Source organism: Cibotium barometz, chromosome 17 (genome assembly GCF_041138505.1).
Source record: "Cibotium barometz isolate CiBa-2024 chromosome 17, ASM4113850v1, whole genome shotgun sequence".
Classification (NCBI taxonomy): Eukaryota; Viridiplantae; Streptophyta; class Polypodiopsida; order Cyatheales; family Cibotiaceae; genus Cibotium; species Cibotium barometz.
The window spans coordinates 55354983-55367654 of record NC_141062.1 but is presented as its reverse complement, the minus strand read 5'-3'; the positions used below and the strand labels follow the sequence as shown (position 1 = coordinate 55367654).

General features: G+C 41.1%; 1 protein-coding gene across 1 annotated transcript; it reads right to left on the bottom strand.

The window, feature by feature from the left end:
- Positions 1–7871: 7871 nt before the first annotated feature.
- Positions 7872–11251, bottom strand: LOC147630195 (multicopper oxidase LPR1 homolog 1-like). The gene is made up of 3 exons (XM_086811827.1): positions 10916–11251; positions 10307–10393; positions 7872–10132 (listed from the first exon to the last, which is right to left on the bottom strand). Exons 1-3 carry the CDS (start codon positions 11147–11149, stop codon positions 8642–8644), a joined length of 1812 nt encoding a protein of 603 aa, XP_086667953.1. The 5' UTR covers positions 11150–11251; the 3' UTR covers positions 7872–8641.
- Between the last annotated feature and the right edge of the window lie 1421 nt (positions 11252–12672).

Below are 12672 nucleotides of genomic sequence, written 5' to 3'. Positions count from 1 at the left end.
CCTTAAAATTAGGAATCCTTAGGAGGCCCTTTTTGGGTCCAAAAAATTCCTAACGATAAAAACAATAGAATGCATTATTCTTCGACTTGTCTGCATAATAAATCATTCTGTTTTTGAGTCGCCATAACCTGTATCTATTCTACTTGCATGCTCTATATATCATCACCCTTAATTGCCTCTCACAAGGGTAAGGATTCCCTAAACCCATGAAATAGCAGTATGCTATTTCACGGAATATCCTAGATAGGAATATCTGACCATTGTACTTAATCGCACTCTGATGTTTATGACACGTTATGAATACACACCCACTTTGATTTAAAATCAAGAATATCATACATAAAACTCTAACAGTTCATGGATTCATCACCTAAATTTTCACTTCTTAAGACTTTCACGGCTTAAGACTTTCATAGCTTAAGACTTTCACGTCTTAAGCCCCAAACCTAAACTTTCACGTGTTAAGAACTTTCACGGCTTAAGACTTTTGCGTCTTAAGCCCCGAACCTGAACTTTCATGTCTTAAGCCCCGTACCTGAACTTTCACGACTTAAGCTCTCACGTGTTAACACTACTTCCCAACCAACACTCATACATCTATTATTGCTCACCCCACTAACATACTTCTCATCAACCACACACACACACACACACATAAATTTATAAAAAATAAAAAATAAAAGAGAAAAAGAAAAAGAGAAGAAGGGGAGGACCATGAGCTCCTACCAGTCATTATGATTGACGCTCTTCCAATGTTACAGATGGCCTCCTCCGTTACACCAGATCTTGAAGTCAAAGAGACTTCGGTCGTGACCGAAACTAGTACCACAGGGTCACCCATGGAACGAAGGAAGAGAGGACCTCGTGGCACCAACCTCAATTATCTCGTTCCTATGCACAAGTTTCTAGGGTTCTATTATAACAGCAAGGACATCCAGACGCTACATGAGAAAATCATGCTCCAGTACCACAGTCCTGAATGTTTACAAATATTGGAAGATACAGAGGTCAAGGATAAGCTAGAGAAAGTGGGACTTGGCAAAATGGCCGAAAGCCTCCCCCGCACCATCAACACCGATTTATGTGTGGAGTATCTCATATGACAAAGCCACCAAGCGGGGAACGATAACAAAGGCAAATGGCACAACATAATAAGTCCTTCTCTCAAAAGAACTAATACGCAAGGCTTTGCAACTGCCACCACCAATGCAAATACATATTCACAATATTGAGAAGCTGCCCATGGCCAATATGCTCAAAAGGGTTTCCTACAATTCCAATGGAGCAGAGTATGACAACATACATGATAAAGTAACTGAGAAAGTGTGCAAAGAGCAATGTCTATGATGCTACAAGTAAAGCCAGTTGACAGATATAACAAGGTCCCTCTCAATCGTGTAGCTAAAGTACATGAAGAAAAAGAGGACTCGACATGGTATATCCATCAAGAGATGGAAAACTACCTAAACTCACACCAATTAAAGGTGAGAAAGCCCTACTTACTTACCAAAGTTCTCAGTCACGCAGCTAATCCCCAAATTCTAGAAAGCATGCTGGAAGAACAGGTACAACAAGCAATGGAGATTGGTGCAGAGAAGGTCCCTGAAGAAGAAGTTATGCCAGAGAATGTTGTTAACAAAAAGAATGAAGAAGCTACATCTATACATTCAGAGACTACATAGGAAAACCAAGAAGCTGAGAAAAGAAAGAGAGCATAAGAACCTAAAAGCCCAAATAAGTGACAGTAGCCGACTGGAAGATGAAGGCCCAATTAGTGACACTTCTTTCTTGCATAACTTAGATCCAGATCGTTTCTTGCAAGAAACAATGGAGGGCCTAGATAGCTTGCCCATAATTATGATTCCGTGAAACAGAAGGCCTCCACAAGTGCGACGATCTGGGAACAAGAGCACAGGGTTTGGCGATGTCACCTACTTATATTACTACGCACATGCTACATGACAGAAATGCAACCCCATGGAAGCAAGTGCAAGAAGCTTCAGACCAAGTACAAATGCTTAAGGAACAAATGGCTGCAGCAGCTGACGCTACACACAGAGACGTCATCCTCAAAAGTTTGAAGGCCACAGAGGGACAAGAGGCGAGATACCAAGTGCTGGAAGTAAACAACCAAACGCTTAGCAAAACCATAGTGCAAAGGATCAAAGAAAACACAGAGCTAAAATCACAAGTCGAATAGGCTAAAGAGTAGCTTCAAAAGGAGGTGGAGAATGCTTGAGAAAAGAAGAACAACATACACAGCAGCTCTATGAGGCTCATGCACTGTTCCAAGAGTCAAAGAAGAAGGTTTAAAAAAGCAAATTGCTATACTCACTAAATCCATCACTGCAATTGAACAGAAAGTGATTAATCTGCAAGCTGAAAGGGAGCAATTAAACAAAGCCCATGCCGAGAAGATTAAAGCTTTGAACGAAGTAATTAGTGCCAAATCTTTGGAAATAGATCAAATGCTGGCCAGCCACAAACAAGTGCTTGATCATGTGAATCAACAGCTAAGAAGCAGTTGGTTATCAGCCGAAGAACAATTAAAGAGGATTGAAGATGCTAATGCATTGGAAGCATCAGTAAGAAGGATACAAGAAGCAGCTACACGAAGATATAAAGATTTGGATGCTGCACGAATGGTACGTGAAGATACAATATCTGATCTTCTATCAACAAAAGACTCAAGGATACAAGAATTGGAGCACCAACTATGGTAATAAGGCAAAGAACTGAAAGAATGGAGCCTACAGATGAATTGAGACTACTCATTGAACGAGTCTCATAGATAAGTTCATTGCTGGTAACTCCTCGGGCTCCTCCTCAAACCTTAACATTATTTTTGTCTACACTAACTCTCTCCCTTCTTCAATATAAGATTAACTTAACTGACGTACTCAATTTAGGAGAGAGTCTCATAGATAAGTTCATTGCTGGTAACTCCTCGGGCTCCTCCTCAAACCTTAACATTATTTTTGTCTACACTAACTCTCTCCCTTCTTCAATATAAGATTAACTTAACTGACGTCCTCAATTAACTTAACTGACGTCCTCAATTTAGGAGATTTAACACTAATTTACCAAAATACAGAGAGAGATGTTGATCCAACTATCATTATGGGTATCTTTACGAAGAAATTAGTACTAACGGATCCAATTGATATATTTTTATATCCTTTACATCCAATCGTTCTTAACCTCCATAGTTGGTGTCGGGTGTTACAACAATCTAACATCTTGGATAACAGTGTCAACAAACTTAACCTGTTTATGCCAGATGATATACCCACAACAATGGCCAACGACGAGGTGGTTGCACGTAGTTATCAGTGGATCATTAGTCACGGGTGGTTAGAGGTTTATAATACACACCAACATTTAAATCTCTCAAAGACTACCCTCTATCATCCATTTGGTATTATAAAGCTCTACTACAATATACATAAAGATTTGGAAGCCATGATGACTAATGTGGTATATAACTTTGATAAAGTACATATAGAATATCCTAATATTACCACAGAAGATCTCACAGAACGATGGTGTGAGAAAATGTGGCGAAACATACAAAGTTGGTTAAGCCCCACACTTAGTGGACTTGCTCGAGAAGGTTCCCACAATTGCAGGAGAAGGTACTATGGTGGGAAAATGTGGCGAAACATACAAAGTTGGCTAACCCCCACACTTAGTGGACCTGCTCGAGATCAGAATTGTGACATTCATGATTAGCTACTACTTCCGCAGATGGCACAAGGCAAATCTTTTTCACACAAGAGGGGGTTATACCTCCATTATAACATATGATGACCATCCTCGCATTGAAGATTTCGGTCTACAGCCAGAGTGGCGTAAGGAGTACTTGACAATTCCTCAGTATAGCTAGCAGTACCAGTGCTCACCACCAACCCAAAGGGTTGATCTGTTGTACATGCCTATTAAAGCAAAGACTCACTCCACAGTAGTTCCATGATGCCAACCAAAGGGATTCTCATGTGTGCTATAATTTTTCGTAGTTTGTATAGCAACATTTTCATATATAGCACAATAAAAGCAACAAATGCTGACCTGGATACGAGTGTGGCGCCGTATTCTAGATCCCGCTATCGTGGCAATAGTCAAGTTTTTGAAGTTGACCGTTGTGCTTCTCGATCAACCAAGGGAGAAATATGATGATTTTGGTGCAGAGAAACTTCTCTTTAACATGAACACAGGGGGCCTAATGAGAGGGGAATGATGCTGTACTATCATCGTCTCAGGTGTCTTCCAGGCTACGTGCATATAAGGTTTGAAGATATGGTCGACACAAGGTTCTGGACATCTCACTCATCTTTTAGAAGAACCCTAAAAAAGCTTCAGTCATGCCATAACTTCTACAAGCATGAGTTCGACGACCAGATCTTTAGACCTCGGTAACAGGTTCTGATGAGGACAAAACCTACATCAGGTAGGGGGGATGTTAATCCCATTTTGGATTAACAAATATGCTCCTCCATTTGATGACATTAATCAGTGTTATGCAAAGGCACTATAAAGGTTGTACATTATGAGATACTGGCCACCCAAGGCCTTAGTTATAGTAAGTTTTGGGTGCCCAAGTGTGAGTAAGGGCTAGTTGTATATAAGGTAATTTCTCATAATGGAAAGACACGATCCCCCTTTGTGCTATAAGAGCTCTTGCCTTGTCTCTTGAGAGAGGGAGTGTGTGTACTCTAGTGCATGTTCCTTTTCTATGCATGTATGTGTGGAAGAGTGAGAGGGAGATTGCCTTGTGTTGTGGTGTGAACGACTTTACGGTGATAGCGTGGAGGTGGAGCGTGGAGGAGTGGAGCTTTAGAAAGTGAGCTTGGGGACCTCAAGGGACATGAGCTTGAAGCATTGGTAAGTACCCAACGATGGTTGTTGTCTATTGCTTCTTCCGATTGTGAATGTTTAGAGTTCTCTCTTGGGAGGTGCGGTAGCCCATAGCACCTTTGTGTCGATTCCAAATGGAAAGCGCATCTCTAGTGCCTTAGAAAGGTATTAAAAAATGAATATGATACCGGATATCCTTTTAACCCACTCTAGTGCCATTTTGGGTTAGGCATGGAGTAATAATAGGTCACATTGTTTTTGAACATGGCATCTGTTATAGCGACAGAAAGGCGAAGCGAATTCTTGAGCTCCCAGTGCCTACTAACTTCAAGGTCATCTAGGTTTCATGGGACACATCAGATACTATAAACAATTTATAATCATGTATGCCGACATAGCCAGACACTTGTAAGGCTTCTTGTTATCTTTGAGTGGACGGACAAGTGTCAAAAGGCCAATGACACTCTCAAGAAAGCCCTAGCAAGTGCACCAATTCTAAGATCTCCCAAACTGAGATATTATTTTCCATGTGCACATAGATGCATCGGCTTTTGCAATTGGTCGCATTTTGGCACAACCAAGAGAGTATAACATGGATTTCCCTGTTAGCTTTGTTAGCCAATTGAATGATGTTGAACAAAACTACACCACCATAGAAAGAGAAGGACTTTCGATAATCTATGCCATAAAGAAGTACCGTCGTTATCTATTGGCAAATAAATTCGTATTCTTCGTCGGGCACTTCTCTACCTAGTCAAGAAGCCTTGTGCCATGGGAAGCATAATCTGATGGCTCTTAATCCTTATAGAGTTTGATTTTATGGAGATCGTGTGAAGATATCGAGGTCAAGGACATGGTTCTCCTGTACAACACAAAAAACCAAAAGCATAAGCTCAAGTATAAGGGGATAATACTATTCCCTGTTTGTAAACTCACTCCGTAAGGATGGAAACACTTAGCAGTGTCAAAATGCAAGGCTTCTTCAGCGGTAGCAAACTTAGACGTTACTAAGACCCATTGACTAAAAATGCCTTAAGGACCATTCATAAAAAAAAGTAGAGAAAATAAAAGAAACTGCACTAAAACAAGAAGCCTAGCAAGAAGCAAAGGCTCACCAACAAAAGTTATGCAACCACCACATTTCAGTTAACATGGCCCTAATTGTTGACCTGGAAGAGGAGGACTGGGAGGTGAAGCCTGTCAAACTCTAACTGGGCATGACCACAAAGACTGGCCTAGAACACAAGCTCGCACTTATTGACATGGGTACCAACCATAACCTATTGTGTGCAATGCAACAACTATTGTTGGCTCCCACAAATGTACAAGTTGCAAGAGTAGACGCATGCCCGCAAGTACCATGTGTGAGGAAGTACTTCGTGAAAGAGGATGGATGGGGCATAATTGATGCCAAATCAATTGATTGGGACTCACGAACTACTACCTTGCAACTAACCACCAAATAGTTTGCTATCCTAATGACAAATGAGGAGTCCATTCCTTATCAAACTTCAACACCAAAGAACCATTATGTCATCAAAGAAGTGCTCACACCCATCGAACATCCAAAGGTACCCCACAACCCAAACAAGCCACCTAAAAAGAGTCCTATTATATTCTTAACTGCAAGGGTGCATGACCAATCTCTATTACAAACCTCGCCTAAATAGGATCAACCTTTGCTACAAGTGGCCTCTCCAAAAACTAACTCCACTAACATCACGATTACTAACATATCAAACCTTGCACCACCCATCAGTCCCCATAGTAACCCTAATGTTTCCATGAGAAGGGCGACAAGCACAAGGTTACTATGAAGGGCAATGGAAAATATGGGTACCCAAGCGAAAAGTCCATCATCCACCAATCAGTGCCATGCCACCGACTAAACCAAGTACCTAGACACGGAACTCAATCCCAAACCAAAAATATGGTTCGTCATAAGGGAGTTGTTGGAGACCCAAGGCTATTATGCCAAGAAGAAACAACTCTAGCTACCCAAAGCAATGTTGTCGAGGATGCCATGTCAAGCAAAACGACCTCCACAAAAGTGCACTTCCCAAAGATGGTGAGTGCTTGACACCCTTCTAGTGGCCCAAGGGTATTACGAAAGTAATAGAAACATTTGGGTCCCTAAGGTCACACCATCGATTACCCCAATCACAACAAAAAGCACCAACGAGCAATGGCAATGACAATGACAATGACAACCCAAGGTTCCCAGCAACATGAAAACCCTGGACATAAACCTTGCAACAAAGGCAAGAAAAAATTCACCAATTCATGGAGCCCCAAGACCATCTCCAAACATACATGGGACACGATAATCCTACTCAGGCGCCTTTCATGTAGTAGAGAACCCTGTACCACAAGCTTCCCTATTGCCGCTAGCCTCCCTCTCAAGCCTCGCCAAGTGGACCAAAAATAAGAACCTCACCCCTTCCAGATAAAGAGGGACACGAATCCCAAAATCTTACAAAAAAATGTCAAAGAAAGCAATGAGGAAGAGCCAAGAACCAAAAAGAAAAAAAACATGTTGCATCAAGATGGAATCAACCCGGATGCCCACAATTAGTGCTCTAATCGTTGGCCTTCTCAATGGCAAGTAAAAACCTAGCCCATGGTATGGCCCCTTGATTGCTAATGATCAGAATACCACCACCTTGGGTACTTCACAAAAAAAAAACAATACGAACAATTTTCTTAATTTTGGGTGGTAAGAATGCCGTTTGGTACAAATACACTAGAATGGCGTTTTTTTTCAAGCATTGGTTTCAACCCCTCCATTTGGCTTATGATCGGTTCAAAACAGGGCACCGGATGAGCCAACCAAAAAATGCCATGTCTAATGATAGTCTAGCTGCCCTCTTATGCGTATGTCTAGTCTGTTGAATGTTCAAAAGGGGCGGGCCGTGGAAGACTCTCTGAGCATCAACATGGTGGAACACGATTAGGGCTGAAATGAAAGCCGACCAGAAGGCCAAATTTTACTTTGACCTTAGCTAGCCTTCAAATTCACATAAACATGCATATCTATATTTAAAAAAAATTTAAAATATGGTGCAGTGCCCAATTTTAGAAGAGGCCGCTGGGAGGATATTTTTTGCCCCATGAAGGGTTCAAATTTTAGCACTGGACTGTCTAGACTCTAGACAATCGGAGTCCGAACAAGAAACAAGAGATTGGCTGGCAAAAAGACAGAAAAAAAAAAAAGAGTTTCCGTTGAGGTCGAGTTGGGAGAAGCCATACAACCGTGAGTTGGCCCTCCAGCTCAGCAATGGCTCCGGACTTGTTACTTCGATTGGACGATTTCCACCGCCTGCACTGTCACTGATTTCCTGAGTCTCCCACACTTAACCCATTTCGCTATACTTGCATGTTCCCACAACCTAGCCATACCATATCCTAGATTTACAAGAGTGGAACCATGCAGATTTTCTTCTCCTCGAGTCCTACACAGCTTTTATGGCAGCTTAGTGCCCACCTTTACATCTACCTTTGTATTAAACATCTCCCTTCGTATGATTTTATTTTACTTAATTGAAGCCTCTTTCCTAGAGAAATAAGAAAAGCTACATCCATCTGGCTTCAAAAGGGGAACATTCTGTGATCACCAAGGGGTGATATGGGAGGAAGTAAACATAAGAGCCACATTTACCCTTTTAATGTTATGACTAAACACTATTAGAGATTAGAGAGCCAGAACTTTGTAAATACACGAATTGGTGATAGGTGCAACTCATTCTTATGTACCCTTACATTCTGGGTGATTCCAAGTTTTCCAGTACTAATTTGTGGATGAGGGATGTGGTAGATAGCCATGGTTATTGATGAAACCCGTCGAGTTCCTAACAACTCTGAAGGGCCTCATCATAACATTGTCTTCATGGTCCACAACATGGCAGTGCCAAATGTAGCCAGGGCCTTCAGTGGGGTCAAAGCTGAAGAGGGACCCATTTCTCCTGCTGAATCGTATTAGCACACGGGTCACGGCACTAGGCCACATAATGGCTGTGTCTTTCCAGCCCTTTTGGTACTCATAGGGCTCTCTTGGAGCTTCACTGAAGCATGTCCCTTCTTCGGGATATGGTATGTCAAGTGAGCACAGGCCATCCTCATAGTCCACATTGGTAAAATCCTGTTGATTCAACACTTGGAAATTGGTGAGATGGATGTGAATTGGATGTGCATTGATCCTTAGGTTCATAAACTCCCACATCTCTGTGTCGCCCTCCACGGGCAGCTGCAGCACAGGGTCGTGCCATGTACTATTCTCAAGTGTGAACTGCAGTGGTAGGTGGGCTGAATCATCGTACTCTACCACACTCAGGTTCCTCTTCACCACAACATCCTGCATCAACAATGGTGCCTCATCGACATCCAATAACCCATCAAGCTCTATGGGTAGATCCACTATCCCCTCTGTTAGACCCCCTTCTTCAGAGACCATGAACTCCATCACTGCAAAGGTCCCAGGTGGGCTGGTGGTTGTGTCCCCACTTGGAAATGGTGTTGGGCCTGTATTGTTGAGCACAATGGTGCTGCCATTCCCAAGCCCTGAAAAGTCTATCACCACATCCACTCTCTCAGCAGGAGCCATGGTTATGGTGGTGAGGTTCCATGGCCCATCGTGCACAAACCCACCATCTGTGCCAATCTGATAGAAGGACATGCCAGAGTTGCTCAATGAGAGCAACAGAAACCGAGCACTGCAGCTGTTGAGCAACCTGAACCGATAAGGGCGTGGTAAGACCTTGAGGAAAGGCCACACCTTGCCATTGACAAGAATAGTGTCACCATAGTACTCTGGACACCAGTGTGAATGCACTTGCGGGATGATGCCAACAGTGGGGAAATTGATGGACCCATTGGCATAGAACTGCCTGTCTTGGATGACAAGTGGGATGCCAAGTGGAAGGTTAGCTTGCTTTTCTTGCTCTGATGTGATGATGTAGATGCCAGCTAGGCCACTCACGACATTGAGGCGAGTGATTCCAAGGGTGTGATCATGGTACCAGAGTGTTGCAGGGGATTGTTCGTTGATGTATGTGTAGTTTTGGCCATGGTATGTGGGGCCTGTCTCACCTGATCGGGTGAACCAGGCCTCAGGGTGCCCATCATAGTAGCTCTGAACCTCGGCTCCGTGCAAGTGGGAGACAGTGGGCACCCCTCCACCTGAAGGGTTGGCCCAGTCGATGGAATCATCCACTGTCAAGAAATGCTGGGCATCTGGGATGTGGTTCTCCCATCTGATGTTGGTTGGCACATGCTGGTGGGCCTGCAATAATGCAAAAGGTGAGCTTAAGGGTGCACATGTACATTGGTTTACAAACCTTCATCTAAAACTAAGGTTTGCAAAATGGTGTGATAAACATACAGATTTCTGTTGGATTAGAAGTCCACTATTCAACACATGTATTGTAATGGGCCATTAGATAATTAGTGAGCTCACCACAAGAGTTGGTCCTGGATAGGTTGCATCATCTTGGCTGATGCCGTAAGCATACAATGCCGTTTCCGGCAAGTCACGGTGGAGCTTCTGTCAGTGTGTTGCAAGCCACAAATATGAGGGAAAGGAGAACACAACCCCAAAAGTTCAAATTAAAAATATACATTTTTACAATAATACCACCATATCAACCTTAGCAATGCCACACAAAACTTAGCACTTTGCCATCCTCCGTAAGGTTACCATAAGCTTCACGCCTCTTAAGTACCTTAATTTATAACATCCACTTAATACACTAGCGTAACTACAATGGATGGTAAGAGTGATATATACACAGATCAAAAGAGAATATTACAAAATCCCATGATACATTGCAACATAACCCTTAGCAGTGGATGCCCCTAACACCGCAGTCATCTTTGCAATTTGTTTAATGTGCAAACCTCGACCTTAATACTGTTTCGTTAACCTTCCTGTCACCACCCTTAGACCTTAATATTATGGGCATGCTGCATACTGCTTACACCTTTAGTATTGTATAATCACGTCATTGATCCTGCTTAATCATCACAAGATTGGATCCTAATAATGATGTGGACAAGCAAGGTGCACCTGGCTGATCTTGTAAGCTCCGATGGTGAGCTGAGCACCATAAGAGACATGGATGAGCGGAGGGAGAGTTAAGGGATCCACAAATTGCTGGAGGATGGGGCTGGGATCAAGCTCTTGGCAAATAGAGGCGCCTTCATCATGTTCACCATGGGCTATGGGGGATGCAAAAATGAGGGCCACCAAAGACAACAAGCAACACCAGAACGGAGTGCGTTGTGAAACAGCACACTCCATTGCTTAGTGCAGACATCGGCCACAGCACAGTGGCAACTCCGGAATAAATTGGGGGCAGTCCTGCCCACGGACCCCTCGACACTTCTCCACCCGAGATTCATGTTTGTTTTGTTATTAGCGTAGGTCGGGAAAACTGTTTTTGTCAAACATAGGGGAGCACGTGTATGTATGTACTAGTGTGTATTTTAAAAGCTTAGGATATAAATTATCATTCTAAAGCATAACCTTAGAGCAAAAGAAATTGATAAGGTGAGGATATAATTTATCATTGAAAAGTAAGACCTTTTGGAAGAGAAGATTTATTTGAAGAAATATCCAGAATTAACGTTTCAAATGGATGTACACTTTAGATGATCCGTATGAGAAACAGGAAAAAATTTTACAATTAACAATATGAAATAAATATGACTAGAAAGAAAAAAAGACAAGTTAAATGTGCAAACTCAAAGACAAATATTTCAGAATCTCAAAGAAGAACACATTATATTTTCTCCAAAAGGTCATAAAACATAAGTAGGGTAATTACATGAGAGAAGAATTGAAGCATGAAATCAAACAAAACAAGCTTCCTCTTCTGTAAGCCCTACAAACTTGCGAATTTCTGGAGAGAGTGGCACAAATTCATCACTGTCTACAATGGCTTTTTTGAATTTGTATGCTCTCTCCCATACAGATAGATAAGATGTACTGTAGTCATGTGGTGATTGAGGTTCTTCATCATCATCAATAACTATTGGATTCGAACGAGTTCCCAGTGCTGTGTTGTTGTCTGGTATTTCATCAGCATCAACATTGCCCTCCTCTTCATAACCTCCATTGTTTCTTGCATTGAACGGGTCAAAGTACCTGGCGGCGGGAAAGGTCATAAAACATAAGTGGGATACTATATTTGAAGTACTTTATTGACCTACAAGATTTAATTAATCATAATCAATTTAATTCATTTAATTGACTTCAATGTTTTCTATTATTTTCATTACTTTAATTTTGTTATTTCAATCATCTTTTCAAATTTGGGATAGTGTTTTAGAAAAGTTACTAAATATAATTATATCTTGAAATTTATTATGAAGATATTCATTAAGAAATTATAAATAATTTTTCGTTTATCATGTTAAAACATTTACTTCAATTTATTTTAATTGATGATTTTATTTGATAACGTATAATAAAATTTAGTATTTATTTATAAAGTATTATTTTCAAGATAAGCATTTTAAAATGTTATTAATTTGCTAAAATTTAATACTTTTACTAAAAAATATGATATTTAAGAAAAACCAGAAATGAACATTGCATGAAGACAACAAACGAAGACTGGGAGAAAAAAAGTAATAATAATTTATTGATATTTATATAATAATTTTCAAACAGTAAACGAAGGCTCGGAGAAAAAAACATAAATTTTAAATAACTATAAAAATCTATACCATCGAAAAAATTTATAGATTTACAGACGAAATAAGATTAACAAAAAATGAAGGGAAATCATTTACTACAGAGAATTAATAAAACTACTTAAA